General features: G+C 32.8%; 1 protein-coding gene across 2 annotated transcripts in view; it reads left to right on the forward strand.

Annotated features, from left to right (window-relative positions):
- The window catches only part of LOC130441986 (DNA polymerase epsilon catalytic subunit 1), a 63,327-nt gene that overhangs the window by 19,671 nt on the left and 23,178 nt on the right, over nucleotides 1-20,478 (forward strand). Inside the window, exons 11-18 of one of the 2 annotated variants that reach the window (XM_056775928.1) lie at nucleotides 2,515-2,688; nucleotides 4,710-5,150; nucleotides 6,750-7,115; nucleotides 9,257-9,440; nucleotides 9,757-10,077; nucleotides 15,150-15,395; nucleotides 18,533-18,720; nucleotides 19,658-19,760. In XM_056775928.1, the coding sequence (XP_056631906.1) occupies nucleotides 2,515-2,688; nucleotides 4,710-5,150; nucleotides 6,750-7,115; nucleotides 9,257-9,440; nucleotides 9,757-10,077; nucleotides 15,150-15,395; nucleotides 18,533-18,720; nucleotides 19,658-19,760 (2,023 nt within the window). The remainder of the gene's footprint in view (nucleotides 1-2,514; nucleotides 2,689-4,709; nucleotides 5,151-6,749; nucleotides 7,116-9,256; nucleotides 9,441-9,756; nucleotides 10,078-15,149; nucleotides 15,396-18,532; nucleotides 18,721-19,657; nucleotides 19,761-20,478) is intronic. The other variant, XM_056775929.1, reaches the window with a different exon arrangement.

The following is a 20,478-nucleotide window of genomic DNA, read 5'->3' on the forward strand; positions in this document are numbered from 1 at the left end:
ATAAAAAGTAGAAGGTATCAAACTGATAAGGATTAATTACGGACCGTGGGGCTGTAGATCCAGTACACATAAGCGGCGACGTTTCCATAAAGGTCATGGTTTTAACAACACTCTGAAGACGATTTCTTTGATGGGCAAGGGAAGCATCATCCATCTGCGCAAGTCGTATTAATTAAGCAGATGAGGCTATAGGATGATGTTTGTCTGCAAGAAAGTTAGGTCCATTCAGTCTTTGAAAATAAAATTGACGATGTCAATGATTGGGGATCCAATAGAATACACATCATGATCGTTTTGGGAGCTGGAGGCGAATGAATGCAACAGCTTCAAGATTGAAATGGATTATTTCAACAAATACTTAGAGACCTGTCTGTGTAACACGTCTAGATAGGTTATTCCTCTTTTCTGAGTAACTTGGTGTTTACTTATACGATTGTGCAGTTATTGAATATTCTGGAGTGTCCTTAAGTGTTCTGAAATATTCTAGGAATGTTATGAAGAACTTATAGTAATATTCAGGGCTCCTAATTGGCTATAAAAGCAGCACATGACAGGAATTCTCCAATAAATAGTTGAAATCTCAGTTTATTACATTGTTTCATTTAAATGGTGCCCTTTATTGTCCACGTTTTGGTACCAAACAATGTAGCTTTTCACATATGTTATATCGTATTTTTTACCCCAAGCCAAGCACATACCAAAAGCAATTTTTTGGCACAAGCTTTTTTATGCTAATCTATTTTTGATACAATCAAATCACTTAACTTGGTATCATGTTTATAAAAAATAAAAAAATAGGTATTCATTTTTTCCATTTCACCTGCTTACAACACGTTATAGAATGCTGTCTATAAGTCTACAAAATCTTTAACTAAATAATTCCAGATTATATATTGTTCTTTCTAGTATTACTGTTACCGTAAATACCCGAAATCCGTTATTATGCATAATAACTAGTTAGAATTCAACATAACTAGAGTATCGGTAATTACGCGTTCTCACTAGTAAGAACGTATGATTGCTATGAGGTTTAGGAAAAAAACCGAATTGAAACTTTTATCCAACTATTTATTGCAAGTTTCAGTTGAAACCGGTTTTCACAAAACTTACAGTATTGAATAACGAAATATTAAAATTTCTTTACACCTACAAATAATATTGTAGTTTATTTTTTTGGTATTCATCAATGATGTCACATACTTACGAATTAATGGTAAATTCACTTTATTTGCAGATGACACCAGAGTAAGCTGGAGTGGTCCAGATATACAAACTATGCATTCTACCATAGACAAAGATCTCATTATTATTAAGTCTTGGTCTGACGCGAACGGTTTCTGATTGAACACTGAGAAAACTTTAGTTCTATCCTATAAAGAAGCTTTATCAACTCCAAAACTCAACAGTGACTTATTATGAACCTCAAATTCGATCAAGTTTCTTGGTCTACATATTGACAGTGCCCTTCAATGGTCTCTACATGTAGAAAACTTGGCAAAAGAATTTTGCCATTAAATTTGTGTCTGAACAGATCAATTCTCGTACTGCTTTAACAACTTACTACTTGTTCGAATCGCATCTTCGCTATGATTTGCCTTTCTAGGGGTCTTGTATTTTGCACCTGTTCGAATCTATCTTAAATTACAAAAAAGAAGCTATTCGTTACGTATTTATGGCTTGAGTAGTAGAACGCATTGTGAATTATATTTTAAAAACACAAAATTTTAACTCTCCCCGATCTTTTCATTCTAGAATCCATTTGTTTGGTTCGCAAACGAGGCTTTGTATGGAGTTTGTGCCTGATGAAAGGCATTATTTTTCATAAATTTTACAAATGATTAACCTTCTGACCATTTTGCGGTTTTATTATTTGACATTCATGAAGCAATCATATATTCCACATCTTGATTGGTCCTCTCGACTGATCCTTGGCTCTGGCTGTGACTTGGTTTCCCGTTAATAATCTTAAATTCTGGTTTTAAAGATTTAAATTCATTTGCAACACAGTTCGCAAATTGTCGACCATTGTCACTCTGTGATATACAAGACGCTCCAAATGTCAAAAATATTTCGTTCAATCTATATGCAATTTCTTCAGCTCGTTTAGATGTTAAAGCTCTTAACAAAATTAACTGTGTCAAATGATCTATTATGAATTTATATTCTTCATTTGATTAGCTCTGCATATCGATAAGATCTACTTGTTATTGGCTGTTTAATTCATTGTATAAAATTGGTTTAGAAAGTAATCCCCTTTTCTTCTTCTTGCGCGTTGCGTTCTTACTGAAGATTTTAGTAAATAGCCGAATGAAAGTTTCAATTCAGTATTTTCCTGAAACTCTTGCTAGTAAGAACGCGAAATTACTGATACTCCTAGTTATTTCGGGTTTTTACTAGTTTTTATGTGTAATAACGGATTTCGGGTATATTACTTCAGCTTTAATTGTATAGTAACCTTTATAAATGTTATTGTTTGATATATAAATATTTAATGTCAACTGGTGATATTTTTAGATATGAATATAAAGGTTTATCAAAAAAAGCTAAACAGGCTGTAATGGATGCTATTAAAGGAGGAGATGCTTCCGAAATTAAATCGGCAAAAAATAGAGAAGTACTGTATGATTCCCTCCAACTAGCCCATAAATGTATTCTTAATTCATTCTATGGATACGTCATGAGAAAAGGGTAAGTTAAGTAAATATCCGTTTTTAATTCTTGCCTGTTCCAACTTTTCTAAGTATCCCTTCATGTAAACTTCTAATTTTTGAATGACTTTTCTATTTTAACATTCTGGTGCTCTTTTTTAGAGAAAATCACTTTGAGCACCTCACGATCCTAGCCCTGCAGCCTCATTTCTTGTTTTATCTCAAAGTTTCATCAACAAACAATGATGTGAGTTTGATGATACTAATGTAAAATCTGTATTAAATGATTTATTATAAACGGTGCTTCCATATTCGACCGAAAACCCTCTACCACAGAGAGATCTCAATAAATAATTCATTTTGTTATAGGAATACGAATCTTTACGGGGCCTAGTTACTGAGATATAGGGTGATCAAAATTTTGAATCAAAATAAAAAATTTGCCATAAATCAAGAACGCCTTTAAATTTTTTTTTTCAAATTTGGTGACCAATATGCTCCTTAATAAAGTAGTATTATGTCATAAAAAAACTTTGGAAAAATTTAACAAGTGGCGCGCTGTCAGGGTTAGTTGACACTTTTATCCCCCTATTTTTTACGCCACTGGAGCAAATTCTTTTTTAATTTTGTTTGAAATTACCTTATTATTTTTAGTTGAAAAACTAATAACTTTTTTTGGAGCTAAAATGAACGGTGTTGTAGAAATTTGTCTTTAAATAAAAATCTGCAAGCACGTAAGTAATTTACAAATTAAATAATTATCCATTTAATTTTGAATAATGATTAAGCGTAAGTAGTTCAAAACAAATAAAAATTATTCATAATCTCAATTTCAAATAAAAATGTATTACAATAATATGAAAATTGGAAATTAAAATAAAAATAATAATAGCACAAATTAAATTTTTGTAGAATGTACCGTTAAATATTAGACAACACATGTGGTTTCGACACGATGGGGTATCTGTTCATTTTGCTGCAGCGGCAAGAAATTACAAACGTTTTAGAGAAAAATGGATTGGTCTGAACAAGATCTCATAGCTAGAATTCAAGCTGGGGGGGCTGAATTCATTCAATCCCGTCCAGATTTATTCTCAAAGACACGTTTTTCAATGACAAAACGGTGTAATAAGTGTATTGAAGTAAGCGGCCAACAGTTTGAACAACTACTGTAACTTTGACAATTTTGTTATTGTTGTAATACAGTGTTATTTACATTTATTGAGATCTCTCTGTGGTAGAACGTTGTCGGTCGAATATAGAAACACCCTGTATGCATATAAAACAACTGCAAACAGTAGCTTATCACCCATACAGTCATCTGTTACAGTTATTAAAAAAACCAGTTGATTATTAGCTGAAGCCTTTCACATTCTCTATGATTTTTTTTAAATGCAAATCTTTAGTATTACAGACTTCTCTACTGTCTGGACAAAGTACTTACTTCCACTCTACTTAGATGTTTCAATGACCGTTGGCAAGTTTTTTATTACTGTATCTAACAGTGTAATGCCTTTTTATAATTTGTTCTACTTATTTTTCTATATGTTGGTTTAACTAAATATGTTTATTTTATTTATGTATTATCAGAGTTATATTCATACAATATTACAGAGAACAATTACAATGACATAGTTATCATGGACTAAGAATTATACTGTCTGACGCGCGTTTCGATAACCAAGTTATCGTCTTCAAAGACTGAAGGTAAACTAAAATCTAATAACTTGACTTATCTGTTTTATACTAAATTTTCCCACCAATAAGCCACCTCCCACGAAAAATTAATTCCATCGGGAAAACTCCTTGACGGGAATATTTATGTTTATTTTTTGACTACTAAACTAAAGAGTGGGCTGTAAGGAATTGGCCATTTGTCCCTATTTAAGCTACTCTTACATCTAGTAATTTCAATGCTCTCAAATGCATCCAATAATTTATTATTGGATACATTTTTTAACAATTTTACAATATTAATATTTATGCAATGATTGTAACTGGCAGCATTTGCCACGAAATGCAACAATTCTTGGTTTCAATTTCACATAAATATTTTTTTAGAGCTAGATGGCATAGCATGGAAATGGCGGGCATTGTATGTTACACAGGCGCCAATATTATAATGAAAGCGAGAGAAATAATAGAACAAGTGGGCAGGCCTCTTGAATTGGATACTGATGGAATATGGTGTATTTTACCAGCGTCGTTTCCAGAAAACTTCACTATTTTAACCAACCATGAAAAAAAGAAAAAATTCAATATCTCTTACCCCAACACCGTTTTAAACGCTATGGTTAAAGAATATTTTACAAACGATCAGTACCACGAATTGAAAAATCCGGAAACCATGGAATTCGAAATTCGACAAGAAAATTCTATTTTCTTTGAAGTAGATGGTCCTTATAAAGCAATGGTTTTACCTGCTAGTAAGGAAGAAGGAAAAAAATTGAAGAAGAGATATGCCGTTTTTAATTTCGATGGTTCTTTAGCTGAATTGAAAGGGTAAGCAATGTTTTTTATATTATTTTTTTATTTTGAATAAAAGTAATATATACCTGAATGGAAAAATATTTTCTATCCTTCATTAAGAAAAGTTGCAGCATGATAACTGATAACCTTCTTTCTTCTAGTTATAAAACATTTGATCGAATAATTTAATCACCTCAGTTTGATTTTAAAAGGAGGTATGGTACTACTTAGGGCATTATGAAGTACAAATAATCAATATGTGGAAGTAGTGTTTGTTTATGTCGAAGGAGCCTTCGACTCTCTAGATATAGTAAAATTTGATTTACTGGGAATAAACTTCGATACGATGCAAAGTATATGAAATAAAATGAAGGAATTCGAGGTCAGAAGAAATTCAGACCTGACTCCTAATGACCATGGAATGGAAATGGAATAGACATAACAAACGGACAGGTCACAAAAGAAAAACAATAAATAAAAAAATTCAATGTTATTAATTCAGATAAATTACAAATAAAACAAGGGACTAACATTTGATGAAATAAAATTTAATAAAACACATCAACAAAAATGTGAACAAAATTTATAAATATAATAATAAAAACAGCAGAAAAAATATGTGAAACAACAAAAATAGTCAGCATGCAGCACAAGAAAACAATTGAAGGGATTGGAGACAATACAATATGCAATTAAAAAGCAAAAACAATTGTATAAGAAATATCTAACAAGAGCACAATCTACACAACTACCAAAAAGAAAGGACAGTTGTTACAAAATTAACTTAGTAACAAAAACAGAAGTTGATTTTCCTACAAGGAAAATCAAAAAGTATTCTTTGGAGCCATTAAACTCGCAAGAAAAATAGAATAAAAGGCCTAAAAAAGATATAATAAAAAACGAAGATATTATCATGGAAAGATGGAGACAATATGTTACAAATCTTTTAGAATGAAAGGATATAAAAGAACTGGCAAACAAAGAGGCTAAAAGTAAGAGTAGCAGAAATCTAAAAAACAAGCAATGAAATCAGTACAAAAAAAACAACAAAAACCGAAAGTAGCGAAGGCACCAGGAATAAACCAAATAATGACGCAATTAGTAAAAGGGACAGAAATGGAAATAGCTGAGACACTAAAAATCGTAATGAACAAACTATATTATACAGAAAATTGGTAAATGAGAATGATTACATTAATATACAAAAGAGGGGATACAAGAAACTGCAACAATTAATATAATATAAAAATAAACATAAGACTAATTCTTTCTAGTTGTTACTTTTCCACCACACAATAAATACAATTGTGAGCTGTATAGAGAAGCTGTAAAAATTAATGTATGTAATTCTTAGCCACATTATAGATTATAGTTGCATTGCATCAGATGCTGCAGATACATAGGCTTCTAAATGGTTATTATCCATTGAATTTACCAAAAAAAAATATAGTATACGGATGTTAACACACGCGTTATCAAAAATTACTAAATATAAACGAATCAAAGTATAAGTTGTTCAAAATTCATAATGCCACTTAGAGTATATATGATTATTATAATAAGTTATTGAAAATCTACACAATATAACTACCAGAGGGACTTTTCGTGATCATATTTATATCTTTTGTATAGATTTGAAGTGAAAAGAAGAGGAGAGCTCCAGCTAATTAAAAACTTTCAATCTTCCGTGTTTGAAGCATTTCTTAAAGGTGATACATTAGAATCGTGTTATGCAGCTGTCGCTCAAATAGCAGACTATTGGTTAGACGTTCTATATTCGAAAGGTAGAAATTTGCCGGATTCTGAACTTTTCGGTCTCATTTCCGAAAATAAATCAATGTCTAAAAAATTGGAAGAGTATGGTGCACAAAAAAGTACTTCTATTAGTACTGCTAGACGTTTAGCGGAGTTTTTAGGTGATCAGATGGTAAAGGATGCGGGCTTAGCTTGTAAATATGTTATTTCGCGCAAACCAGACGGAGCCCCAGTAACAGAGAGGTAATGTTATAATTCAATAATTAAAACAAAATACAAATTCGAACAAATAAAGTATTCAATTAGATATTAAAAATGTTTATACCTGCCATAATATTAGCTACTCAGTAAAAAATCGAAAATACCATTTAAACAAGTTTCTACTATTTAAAACTATATTCAGCTGTAATGGAAATCTTTCTGAACCTGAACCCACCATTGCCTCATATTTTCGTACAAGGCGAAGCCATATCTGTATTTCATAGATTAATTTATAACCAACAATAACTTAAGAGGCATAGTATGATAATATGAACTCTAGGAAGCTGAAGAAGAAGTCGTAGATCTGAAATGAAACAAGGTAATGATATAGCTTCATCAACAAATCCAAAATGATTGTAACAAGTAGGGAAGACTGGAAAAGTGGTGCCTCTATACAAGCAGAAACAACCTGGTATGTGGGCTGATAGACGTAGAAAGACTTGAGAGCAGTGACAATAAAACAAGAGATAGCTTTTCCAGTAAACCAAACCAATGTCGCATTTATTTCATAGAAGATCCACTTTGGTATGGAAGAAATCATAAAGTATTATATATTCATAAACAGCTACGCTGCACTTTAGTAACACGATTCTGTCCAGGTTAATTCCAAGCTAAAATGGGATTGTGTGGTTGCTCTTAACACTCTAAGCCATATTAGTAGTCTTGGTGGTCTGGGTACCGGGCACGAGGGAATAGGGGCAAAAAAGAGGCAAAATGACTAAATTGCAAAATTCATACCTAAAAAAATGCGTCGTGTACAACTAAGCTATGGTGAAACGCATATATTGTTATCGCTGGTGACTTTGAAGATTTTTCCACCAGTCACGAACTGACCCAATTTATCGATGAATCAACCAGAGTCGCGGTGGTGACTTTGTTAGCCTCAAATCTAGTAGCGAAAATCATACAAACTTTGTTGTCTCAAAAAATACCTGCAAGCAGACCATAGATGCTTGCAAGGAACGATATTATGAGACAGTAATTCAAAAATTCCTCCGTTGACTGGAAAACATTGCACAATTGCAGTAATCTCAAAAGAGAAAGCGGATTTGTTGGATCGCATTTTTGCCTCAAATTCAACTCTTTATTCGCATGAAAAACTACCACACAGCCTTCCGGGTGTTGGTTGATGCGAGAAATAGAATTCTCAAATGCTTGGGCATCAATAAAACCACTGGCCCTGAAGAAATACCACCAATTTTATTGAAGAAATAGGCAGTTGAACTAACAAGTTCGCCTTGTAAACTCTTTCCTATTTTATAAAAGAGGTCTCTTCCCTGCAGATTGGAAACTTGTTTGGACTCAACTCATTCCAAAAAAAAAAGGAAAAAAGACGGTTCCCAACAACTAGCGTCTAATTGCTTTAGTCCCAGCCATTAAAAAGTCATGGAAAAAGTCGTTAACTAGCAAATCTTGAGATATCTTGAGCCAAAGAGTTCATATCAGAACAAGATTTTATCGATCAGGGGAAGAACTGCTGAGCATATTCTATGTTACTGCAATAGCTCGAGAATCGTATGGTTTCGGTAGTTGACGTAGGAAAGCTATTCTCAACGAAACACGGGAAGAATTCAATAACTAAGCAAATACATTCCATAAGAAGAGTAAAGTTAGATAATGGAATAGCCCACAAACTATTTTCATAATATATATAAATCTATCTATATATATGTTTCTTAAATGATTTTTAAAAGATAAATAAAATTTGACGTTTCGACTTCTCTTTAAGTCTTTATGAAAATATGAAATAAGAAATTAAAAAAATCTATCTATACAGACCATCATAAAACCCACGGTATCATGCTATAGTACAGCATCAACAAAATAAACATAGCTATTATATTATGAAGCTTCCATTGATGTGCTATGATCTCCTAGTTGCTTGAATACAAGAAGAAATCCACGCCATGTGAACGCAATATTTCAACCCGTAGAACCCCACCATTTAAGACAAATAAAAAAATATCGATCACCTAACCTCTGAAATAGTTGAACAATTGACAGAAGACTTCCAGCACTGTTTCAAACAATGGAAAGTTCGCATGAAGTGTTGTGGAGATAGAAACCTAATATCTATTTATTCATTTTTTTTAATTTACTCTAACTAGAAATTATATTTACAGAGCTATTCCTCTTGCAATTTTTCAAGCAGAAGAAACAATTCAAAAACATTACTTGAGAAAATGGTTAAGAGATACATCTCTTAATGAAATTGATATAAGAGACATTTTAGACTGGAGTTATTATATAGAGCGATTAGGAGGTGCTATTCAAAAAATTATAACTATACCAGCCGCAATGCAAGGGGTAAGTAAAATTAATAAACATGTAATTTATACAGGAAGCTTCATTAATAATTTTTATTTGTAAATTATATTTTAACTAATGAATCCAAATATGTAAAAACTATTTGTCCCCAGTACTTTCCAACTATTGTTATATTTGACGGGAAGTGTAGGTACTGTAGTAAGAATTTGAAAACATTAGACAATTTTGTATAAGTGAGAGCATTTACAGATTAAAATTTAATATTGTTTTGACTCTATAAATTCGAAAAAAAAACTTCAGACAATTATCCTGATAATAACATACATACATTTTGTTTTCTATTTTTAAATTTTAGGTGCCAAACCCGGTTCCTAGAGTTCGTCATCCGGATTGGTTACACAAAAAAATTTTAGAAAAAAATGACAATTTCAAACAAAGAAGAATCAGTGATATGTTTTCGGCAGCTACCAAAGTGAAACAAGCTGAAGATAATTCTACTGCTGATATAGAAGATGTGGGTACAAATAAAAATAAGTCCTCTTTTAAAATACCGTCTGTAGCTACCGTTACTAAGCGTAAGAGAGGATCTGACAAAGAAAATCAGTTTTCCGAAGAGGATTTGAATAAAACTTGGAGAGACATATTAGGAAATCCTCCTCCTATTGGAAATACTAGGGTAATCACTATATTTTTTTAAGCTATAACTAATGTTAATTTTTTTCATTAATAATCATCAAATTTTTATTAAATCTCTAAAATTTAGCTCTTTCACTGCGCATTCGAGAGTCGAGACTCGTGGTTCGTACAGTGTGCGGTCTGACAATGGAAAAGTATAATCGAAACAAGTTTTATTTTCATTAAGATCAATTCCCATTTCTATGCTTTTGAATCAATTTTCAGAGCACTTTTCCCCTCCGACTGAAGTAGTTCAAAAAAAAAACACTTTGGACGCAAAAGCGGCTTTTTCTAATGTTGACAATAGTTGACAACACTGTTTAATATATGGCCTATTAACTCGCCCTTCTCGCTGGTTGAAATACAATTGTTTGAGCAGCAATAAGAAATTGTCGTTATGAAAAATGACCCACTCCTTTGATGACTTTTTCGAATTCCTCCAGGGACCCTTGGCAAACAAATAGTTAATTGTCAAACGTTGCTCTAAAATCTTTAATATCAAGAAACAGACAACGATTTGCTTCAGTATTTTTTCCAAAAACAGTTTTTGTTAGATTTGACTCAATCTTGTAACCAAGTTACAGTCAAGTGCCCATACTTAGGACGGTGCCCTTAATGGGACATTTTGACATTTTTTTAGTGATTGGTAGCGATTGTACTTCATGCGTTTGCAACTAGCTTATATTAAACAAGTAAGTGTATGGCGTGTAACTACGAGAAATATAGTTATAAATATCTGGTATTTGTACAGTGTGTGGCGATTTAAATTCGGCATTAAAATCGGGTAAGATTTATAATCAAAATAACTTAATTCACCCACATTATGAGAGTAGCTTTATAAGTTTTCAGATTCCTAGGATTTTATGTGTATTATCTTTGCTCAATATCATAACTACAATTTTCTTATAATCGGTTTTCTAAACTGAGGACATCGTCCTAAGTTAGGATACTGTCCCAAGTTAGGATACTGTTGTTAATTTACAGTGGGTTTTGGGTTTGTAGTTGCAAATAAATTGAGTCCAATCTTGATCAATGTTCGATTTATTGAACAGGATTTCAAAGTGCGTTCAAATAACAATAATAACGGAATAACAATTTCGGAGCACGTTTTTCTTTCGCCTTTCTTTTCGCTTGTGTCACTATTACATGAAACTGTCAAAAAGGTGCTTATCGCCTACTAATTTTTAATAAAATCAGAATACATTAGTTCGATAGGGTCAAGGTTGGGTTGGGTTCGGGTCAGCTGTCAATTGATCAATTCTCAACAGATCTTTCCTTGATCAATTTACAGCGAAGTGTCTCAAAAACTTTTCTGTTGAGTGCTTTTGTGAAAATGTCTGCAATCTGTTTGCTGCTCTCGACGTGTTGCAGTATCACAGTGTTGCCGACGTGTTGCTGAATGTGTTTTCGTGGTATCTCAATGTGTCTCTTGCCTCTGGTTGTCTTTCCTTCATATGCATTCTGTAACATGTGAATCGCTGACATGTTGTCGATTTTCAGAGTGATCGGCTGATCACTTTCCAGGATACCAAGTTCCAGTGCGAGTCTCTTGATCCAGCACACATCTCCAATCACAGACACTGCGGCTCGGTACTCGGCTTCTGCGGTTGAAGTCGCTACCAAACGCTGCTTCTGTGAGTACCAGTCTCAGGTAGCTTGCAATCTTCTCAGGGGCCTCACTTTTCGTCTTCATGAAATAACAGCTTCGGTAGTGAGTGAAGTCGTTTCAACATGAGCCAATACTTTGCTCCTCCCAGGGATGGGATGTTCATCTCTCCAGTGTCGTTCAAATAACAATAATAACGGAATAACAATTTCGGAGCACGTTTTTCTTTTGCCTTTCTTTTCGCTTGTGTCACTATTACATGAAACTGTCAAAAGGTGCTTATCGCCTACTAATTTTTAATAAAATCAGAATACATTAGAATACATAATTACCAACTTTGAGTCTATATAAAACAAAAGTATAGTGTGAAGTTGGATAGGGTCAAGGTTGGGTTGGGTTCGGGTCAGCTGTCAATTGATCAATTCTCAACAGATACTGTGCCAAGTTAGGATATAATGTAATAATGTTCAATTACATACCTCATACATCATAGATTGCCTTTACTTTTATGGTTTTCTTTTTAGTCTAAGGTATGTCTAAAATGAGTCGACCAAAAGGAGGATTTCACGATTTTAAGAATACTTCATTAGATCGAGCTGCTGAAGCTGTGTGGGATGGGATGTTTTACCGACAATCTGAACAAAGATTTGGTGCTCCTAAATCGTCAATACAAAGAAAGGTATAAAATAAGCAACAAAATCCGTATGGCAGACCTCCAGTTTTTAATAAACTAGAAGAAAAACAGCTGTCTGATTGCTTAGCCTTAGCAGCTGAGTGGGGTTTTCCACTCACCGCTTTTGACGTAAGATGTATTGTAAAAAAATTTTTAGATAAAAAAGGTGTTGCTGAATCGCGTTTTAAAAACAACATGCCAGAAAAGAGGTGGATAAGAGGCTTTTTCAAGAGGCAAAGTCTTGACCTAAAAGCTCGCATGTGTCAACATCCATAACATCCAGAGAGCTAGGGCAGATGTGACTCCAGAAATGATAGAAGCCTACTTTCAGGAACTTTCTGAATCTTTAGAAGGTGTCCCGTTGGTCGCTCTTATCAATTATGATTAAACAAGCATACAAGATAATCCAGGAGCCAGTAAAGTTATTGTACGAGCAAGAATCCCGAAAGAATAATTGATCATTCAAAATCCAATTTCTCGGTCATGTTTGCTGGTACAGCAAATGGTGTTACTCTACCACCATATATCGTCTACAAAGCAGACAATTTATATGGTAGCTGGACAGAAGTCGCGCCACCAGGAGCTAGATATAATAGATCTAAGTCTGGATGGTTCGAAGGTAGTATTTTTTAAGATTGGTTTCAAACTGTTGCTTTGCCCAAAAAACGTGGCGATTGTCCAAAAGCAATAATTGGTGACAATCTTGCCAGTCATGTTTCAGTCAGTATTTTAAGCCAGTGTGTTGCGAATAACATTCGCTTTATACTTCCACCGCCAAATAGCACCCATTTATGTCAGCCCCTAGACTTCGCTTTTTTTAACCCATTAAAAACAATTTGGCGAATGGAGCTGACAGACTGGAAGATGAAAAACAAGGGATCTCTAAGAAAAGATCAATTTCGTTGGAAGAACTTGGGGATCATACACCTGAAAACTTGAAAGCAGGTTTTAAAAAAAATGGGATTGCACCACTTAACAAGAACAAAGTGCTCAACAGCATGCCTCAAGTTCCTCGAGAGCAAGGTGGCTCCACTTCAGCAGCAAATTGGACATCGTCACTAGAGGAATATATTAGGACCACATGTGAAAAGGAAACCAAAGTCAACCCAAGGAGAAAGAATATATCTGTAACACCTGGAATGAGTTTAGCTTAAAAAAATGTAATTGAGGATCTAAGAAAAAATGAGACTGAAGCCGCACAAAGCGAGGATAAAAACAAAAAGTAAACAATAAAACAGTTGAGGCTGGTGGAAGTAAGGAGACTGATGACACAAATGAGCCTCCTCTAGACAACCTTAAACCAATTATTACAAAAAAAAGGAAGCGAAAGGGCATTAACAATAAAAGGTATGATGATGACAGTGAAGACGAGAGTGATAACATATCACTGCATGACAGTTCATCATCAATTGGCTAAGATGATTTCACCATACTGTTCGACGATGATATAACAGAAGATATTGCAATCAATGAAGAGCCGCTGGTTGCAGACAGCGAAGTTAACTGATTCAGCCAATTTCTATCAACGAAATGAATAATTGTGAAGACCAGCTTACAACCTACACGAAAAACGATTTTGTTTTATCGAATTTATGATGCTGGAACAAAAAAACAATCAAAAAATGACTTCATAGGAAAAATAATGAGTGAGGAAAACGACAATTCTTGTTTCAAAGTCAGTTTTATGCGAAACCATATAGGGTTCAAAAATGTCTTTGTTTTTCCCATTATAGAGGACATTGACAACAATGTTTCGACAGATCGCATAAAGCAACTTGTTAAGCCCACTTGTGAGTCCAGAAGAAAATTCACTTTTAATTTATAGAAAATAGTTTTATTTGTATTTATAATAATATTCATTTTTTCTTTTTTTGTCAAGTTCTTATATATTTGTAACATTTTTTGTTAATAAAGCCTTAAAAAACTAGTTTTCTGAGCTTAAATATTTGTTGTTTTGAATTGTAAATAAAGTAACAGTTTATATGTTAATCTTTTAATGTCCCAAGTAAGCTAACAGCAGTCCTAACATGGTGCAAAGAATAAAATAAATGGTGTCCCAAGTTAGAGGGATTTGAGACAAAGATCGTTTTAGAAAATAAAAAAAATATATATAGTCTCTATGAAAAACTGAAGAGGTGGAGTTAAAATAGCAGTCGAGAACAATGTGTATAACTATCTATTATTATTTTATTTCATTTTTGTACCGCGTTTTTACCTTTGAAACTCGTAACTGTCTGTTACAAGTATGAACACTTGACTGTAGTTTTATTTCGGAGTCTTAGATTCATGTTTTGACACATGTGCAGATCTTACACACAGCAATTTGGACCTTTACGAATTTCGACCTGGAATGAACTTGAGCAAAGTTTGAATTCATTATACCATTTTTTACGATCTTGTAAAATGGTCCTTATCACTATATAAAATGTTATGTTAATTAAAGCACGATGATGTGGGTTTACAGATCAATCAATTTTTTATTGAGGAATTGATTTAACTGCATGAGTTACAAATAATTAACTGTCGTGGTTAATATTATATTCAAAAATGTGAACTTTACACAGGAAATATCAATGATTGTTAGAAACAGTGTTGCTAAAGCTAAAAATGTAATTAGTAACCCTGTAGAAAGGCTGAAAAGCCAAAAACAATTTTTGAAACGAACGAAAAATTTATAAACTTTGTATCAACTATTTATTAGATCGTCCTCACTGAAAACGAATAAAAAATATACTTTGTATACTCTTGAGTTGTTTTTTTTATTTACACTTATTTTTTTATTTCAATTTTTAAGGAAGAATTAATCGCATGGGTTCTGTTCCAAAAGAAAAAATGGCTGTTCCAATCTTTACAGAAAAATGTAGGTCATCAAAGTAAAAAGAAAAAAACTAATTCTAATATAGCAGTATTGCGATCATCAGCTCCAGGTACTCTTGGAGATTTTATTCAAAGGGCACAACGGTCGTTACTTACGACTTCATGGCAAGTTATTCAAATTGTACCGACAGCAGTTGCTGGTGAATTCAGACTATGGGCGTTGGTATGTAAAACAAATTATGAATTCTCATTATGTCGAAGCTAATAATTGATTTTTCAATTAAAATATCTGGTGTAAGATATTTTAATTGAACTCACTGTTTACAATTAGGAATCTTAACAAATAGTGACACTAATAATATTTGTATTTATATTGTTTAATTTATGTTGTCTCAAGTTATTGATAACACCGCAACAATTTTTATGTGCCCTTGATAACACTTGTCTCCTACTTACCTCGTCACAACTATTACTTGAATAAATAGATAGATAGATTTTATTGCATTAAAAGAATATACAATTCTTATTATAAGAAGTTCGGTCTTTACATACCAAAATGCTAAAACAAAACAACAACCATAATAAAGTAGGATAAAACTAATTCAATACATATACCTAATTTAACAAGAAAAAAGTGGAAACACATTAAGTATCTTATTCTTCAAGTACAAGGGCCCTCAGCTTGAAAGTATTAAGAAGATAATTCATAATTTTAGTTAATTTGATGAAGTCATTGGTGTTAAGAATATGTATTAATTGGTCAAAAATCAATTCTAAAAATATGCAACCCCCCTTAGTTCATTATACATTGGGCATTCTAAACATAGTGCATTAATGTTTCGGTCTCATGCAAGTTACATTAGGTTACAAGTTGCAGTCATATCTATTGTGTATTTTATACTTGGATAATATATTTTTAGAGTTTTGGAACTGCACAGTCTAATTTGGGATATTAATCTAATTATATATATTGGACAAGATTTATCCAAATAACTATTATCTTCAGACAAAAGTAAATAGTTTATATGATAAATGATAGTAGGAGTTAATTATTCTTTGTTAGTCATCTGCGATCAATTCTAATGTTATTTGAAAGGTGCTTGGGTTTATTGTGCAAGAACTCTAACCACAGATTATCACAACCGGTCGAAGTGGTGCTTAAGTTGACACAGAAAACTTTACACTGTGACTGTTGAGGGCTTTTAACATCAAGAACCATTGCATAGTTAATGAACTCTCATCCATGATTTTCACTTTATTTAACCACAACAACGCTAATTTAAATATTAAATTAGCCTAATGGTTTTCATTTCTACGCTCACCATATAATTAGGAGTACAAAGAGGAAGACCGTCAACCTTTTAAATAAGTGAAATTGTTGAAGTGAATCAGCATATCGTAATGCCCAGATTCCAATTCCATATGATAGAGAAGATAAAATGATAGAATTATAAAATTTAGATCGGTATATAATATTCATAACAGCAGCGGTATATTGAAGAGTCTTGGTTACTGTTCTTTTTGTCATCTTTAGAAATAAACACAGAGATGAAAAAGTGACCATTTAGTTTAATAGACATAAATGAGTGATCGTATATATTTTATAATAAGAATAATTTTAGGACTCACACCATCTTGATATAATTTAAGCCATAATAAATTATGATTAATACTATCAACACACAACCATTACTTTTTAATATACATGTCGAGAAAGGATATTTCATCATATGAAATAACAATGTGTTAAAAAAATAAGTTGAGTTGAAAACAAACTTTGTTTATATTTGAACTACTACAGACGAATGTATTTTGTCATTTTAAAGATGGAAAAACTTGTGTGTATTAGATTCTTTCAAATTAGACCCTCCTGAATTCTCATGATCATTCAGTGTAAATTGAATTAATATAAATACTTTGACGTTTAGTTATCTTGAATTTGGATATTTTCGGCAAATAATAAGTGTAGTTTAAATAATTTTGGAATCATTCTACAGAGCTCCATCACAATTATTAGTTCACATTCATCATACCAGATACTATCCAATCAAATAAAGTATCTAAAGGTCAATCTGGATAAAACACTTACCTGGAACAATCATCTAGACTAGATAATTTCCAAAGCTACTGCAACTATATGGACTTCTTGCAAGCTTATGGTCAAGCTTTGGGGAAGACTTGTAATATGATATACAGGTTTACTAAACAGTCATCAAACCCATGTAAACATACGCATCGCTCATTTAGTGACCGAAAACTAAACAAACAATAGATCAGAAAAAGCCTTACTTGATTGTGTAATAAGGGCCATAAAAACAGGCCCCAATACAGCCTTAAAGGCGCTGTTAAACCTACCTCTCCTTCACCTTCTTGTGAAAAATAGAGGCGTTTAGTGGCACGCACAGGCTAACTAAAATAGAATCTTCCCATTCGAAGTGGTAATCAATTGCCTCCAATCTGGGTCAATAAAGATCTTCTGCAAGCTCGAAATGTATCACTCTAGAACACAGATGGTGAGAAGCTGGCACGAGGGACCGGATTGGATATTTTTGGACCTAAATGCACTCACTATTTTTTAGGTAAAATGCTTACAATTAACCTATGGGCTCAGGAGTTTTTGATTAGAAACCTCGTTAGAAAGCACATTCACATTCACTTCGATAACCAAGCGGCCTTGACAGACTTAAAGGCTTTGAGTGCACTTCAAGCTCGCTTGGGAGTGTAAACAACAGCAATAGCTAACAAAAACAAAATAGGTAATCCTAATGTAATAATGAGAAAGTAGACATCTAACAAAAGGAGCAACAATTTCATATTTTGACCCCATGAGATGTCACATCAATAACGAACTGAATTGATGCCTGAAGGATCAGATTGAGTTTTACTGGGAGCTTCAAATTCACAGTAATAGAACTATTTCAATGATGGTATCAAGGACTATTCTCTCTATTCAAGGATAACATCGGGCAAACATTTCAGCAAAGTCGGGGTACTCATATTTTCACAACTACACCCAAATTCAATTTTATCAAACAACAGTAAATAAATGTTTTTCTTAACCTTTCTCACACTTTATAATTCTCTGAATATACTTGTTCTTGCAAACATATTGTAGCTATAAATTAGCCATATGACTAAAGGTTCCTTCTCGTATTGTATTTGTACTCGAAATCTGAATATTGATTTGAATGCACCAAAATTCGATGGTAGATGAAATTGTTAAAAACTCGAATTTCTTAAAACGATTATAATTTTTCTTAAATCAAATACAGTTCTTTTCCCCCAAATATTAAAATTTTAATACCAACCATATTTTGTCATTTATTTTTTAGTTTTCAGTTAATTAGAAAGATTTTTTAGGTTCAGAATGAGCTACACCTTGTAAAACTGGTTGTTCCCAGAATATTTTATGCCAATTTGCGTACCCCCAAAGTTGTCGAAGAGGGTGCACTTTTCAAAAAATGTAACCGAATGCTTCCTAGAGCTAGACAAGTTTTCAATTTATATATGTATTCTGTACCGGAAGAAGTTTATCAAGAACACGGGAAGTAAGTATACTTAGACTACAATTTGTCAGTGGCTTCAATGTATCATGCAATTATTTATTGGGTTCTCCACTTCTTATTTTGGATATCGGTGGTGACTCCAAATTCTCATCTTGGTGTTGACAGCTTCACATGTGCATTCCTTCTATGTTACAAAGACTGTCAAAGATATTCTAGTTTATTTACATTGCTCCATGTTGTCAGTTTCTGTCAAGTCTATGTTTTTTACAATTATTGAAACATCGAAATTTGTTTTCAATTTTTCATCGAGTATAGAAATTGTGTGTTCAAAATACTTGCATTTGGAGTATATACTTTATTAATAGCGTTGTGGTTTGATTCTCTCTAGACATTCAATATATTTAATATACATAACGTGAGTAATTAACAAAAAACTTTGTGAGCTCGAGAGAAAATTCGTGAAAAAGATCAGATTTGTGGTAAGCTAACTCAGGGGCTACATACCAACTCACAAGACTAATGTTGTTAACTAATTTCTAGCTTAAAACTAAGCAATCAACATATATCCCTAGCACAATTAAACTGACTATTTCAGTCGATTAGAGACATACAAAAAGAACCGTTGCGATGTGTTTTTCAAAATTTGCTCAAAAAAATTACCCAGAGAATGGATTTTTCGTTGGCGCGAATGTATTATTTCGGAAGTATTCTATTTACAAAGTGATACAATAGTTTGAATCGGTAATGCATAATAATTCAAGTTTTTCAAATCCACATTCCTTTTTTACACTGTAGTACTTCCAAATCTGTAAGATACTTGAATTAATTGTTCTTAGTTGTATGATGTCTTCAGGTCAATGAATTATGCATCAACTGATAGCTCTGAATTTAATGAGCCCCGATGACTCATATTTATTTTTTGAAATAATGCCGAGTTTTGTGCATTTATTGTAAATTAATAACATTCATCTTCTTTCAGGAAAATATTTTTGGACCAGTCTGATCCAAATGTAGAAGGAGTATATGAAACACAAGTTACTCCTTTGTTTAGAGCGTTAGTTAAAATTGGATGTGTTTGTAAGGTAATTTATTTTCTCATATTCCCGATTACAAAATCTTGGTCTTACCAATGAATCTAACGGTTGACCTCAATAGTGTTAATTGTAGCCCTCCATAAACTATTTAACTTTAAATAGATTTTACTTTAACCAACAGTTACAATACTCAAACGGTTGGTTAAGCTGATCAATTTTGAATCGCATATGTAGAAAATCATTTGAATTTCACTACATAAGCCTGACACAGATTTAGAATGAGAAGATATATTTATGTGCAAATAAAACGATTGAAATAAAGTAATATTTCCACCAACGTTTGAGACATGTATGTCATATATCAACTGTAACACTTACTTTCACATACCACTGTTACAAGCTCTATTTAGTTTTTCTCCTTTAATGAGGTTTTTTATGAGTACTCCAAGGGATGTACCTGGATTTTCTTTAAAACTGAGCTGAATATTTGTTGAAATCTCGTGGATACACTTTTTTTATTTTATTGCCTTCTATTCCCTTTAAATTTTTTTCCTTTTAATCTACTAATTTCCTTTTCCATACTTCAATCACTAGAAAATTGACTATTTCTATAGTCTATTTCAGAAATGTATAGAGCAATAAAATGGGGAATTCCGTCCAGTTCGGCTCAATGTTGGTGTCGGCCATAGGTGTAGGTTTTGAAATATTGTGTAGGGATTACTTAGTAGTAGTAGATTATACAGTTACGTTTCGCATTCAACAGGTA

Source organism: Diorhabda sublineata, chromosome 3, assembly GCF_026230105.1.
Source record: "Diorhabda sublineata isolate icDioSubl1.1 chromosome 3, icDioSubl1.1, whole genome shotgun sequence".
NCBI lineage: Eukaryota > Metazoa > Arthropoda > Insecta > Coleoptera > Chrysomelidae > Diorhabda > Diorhabda sublineata.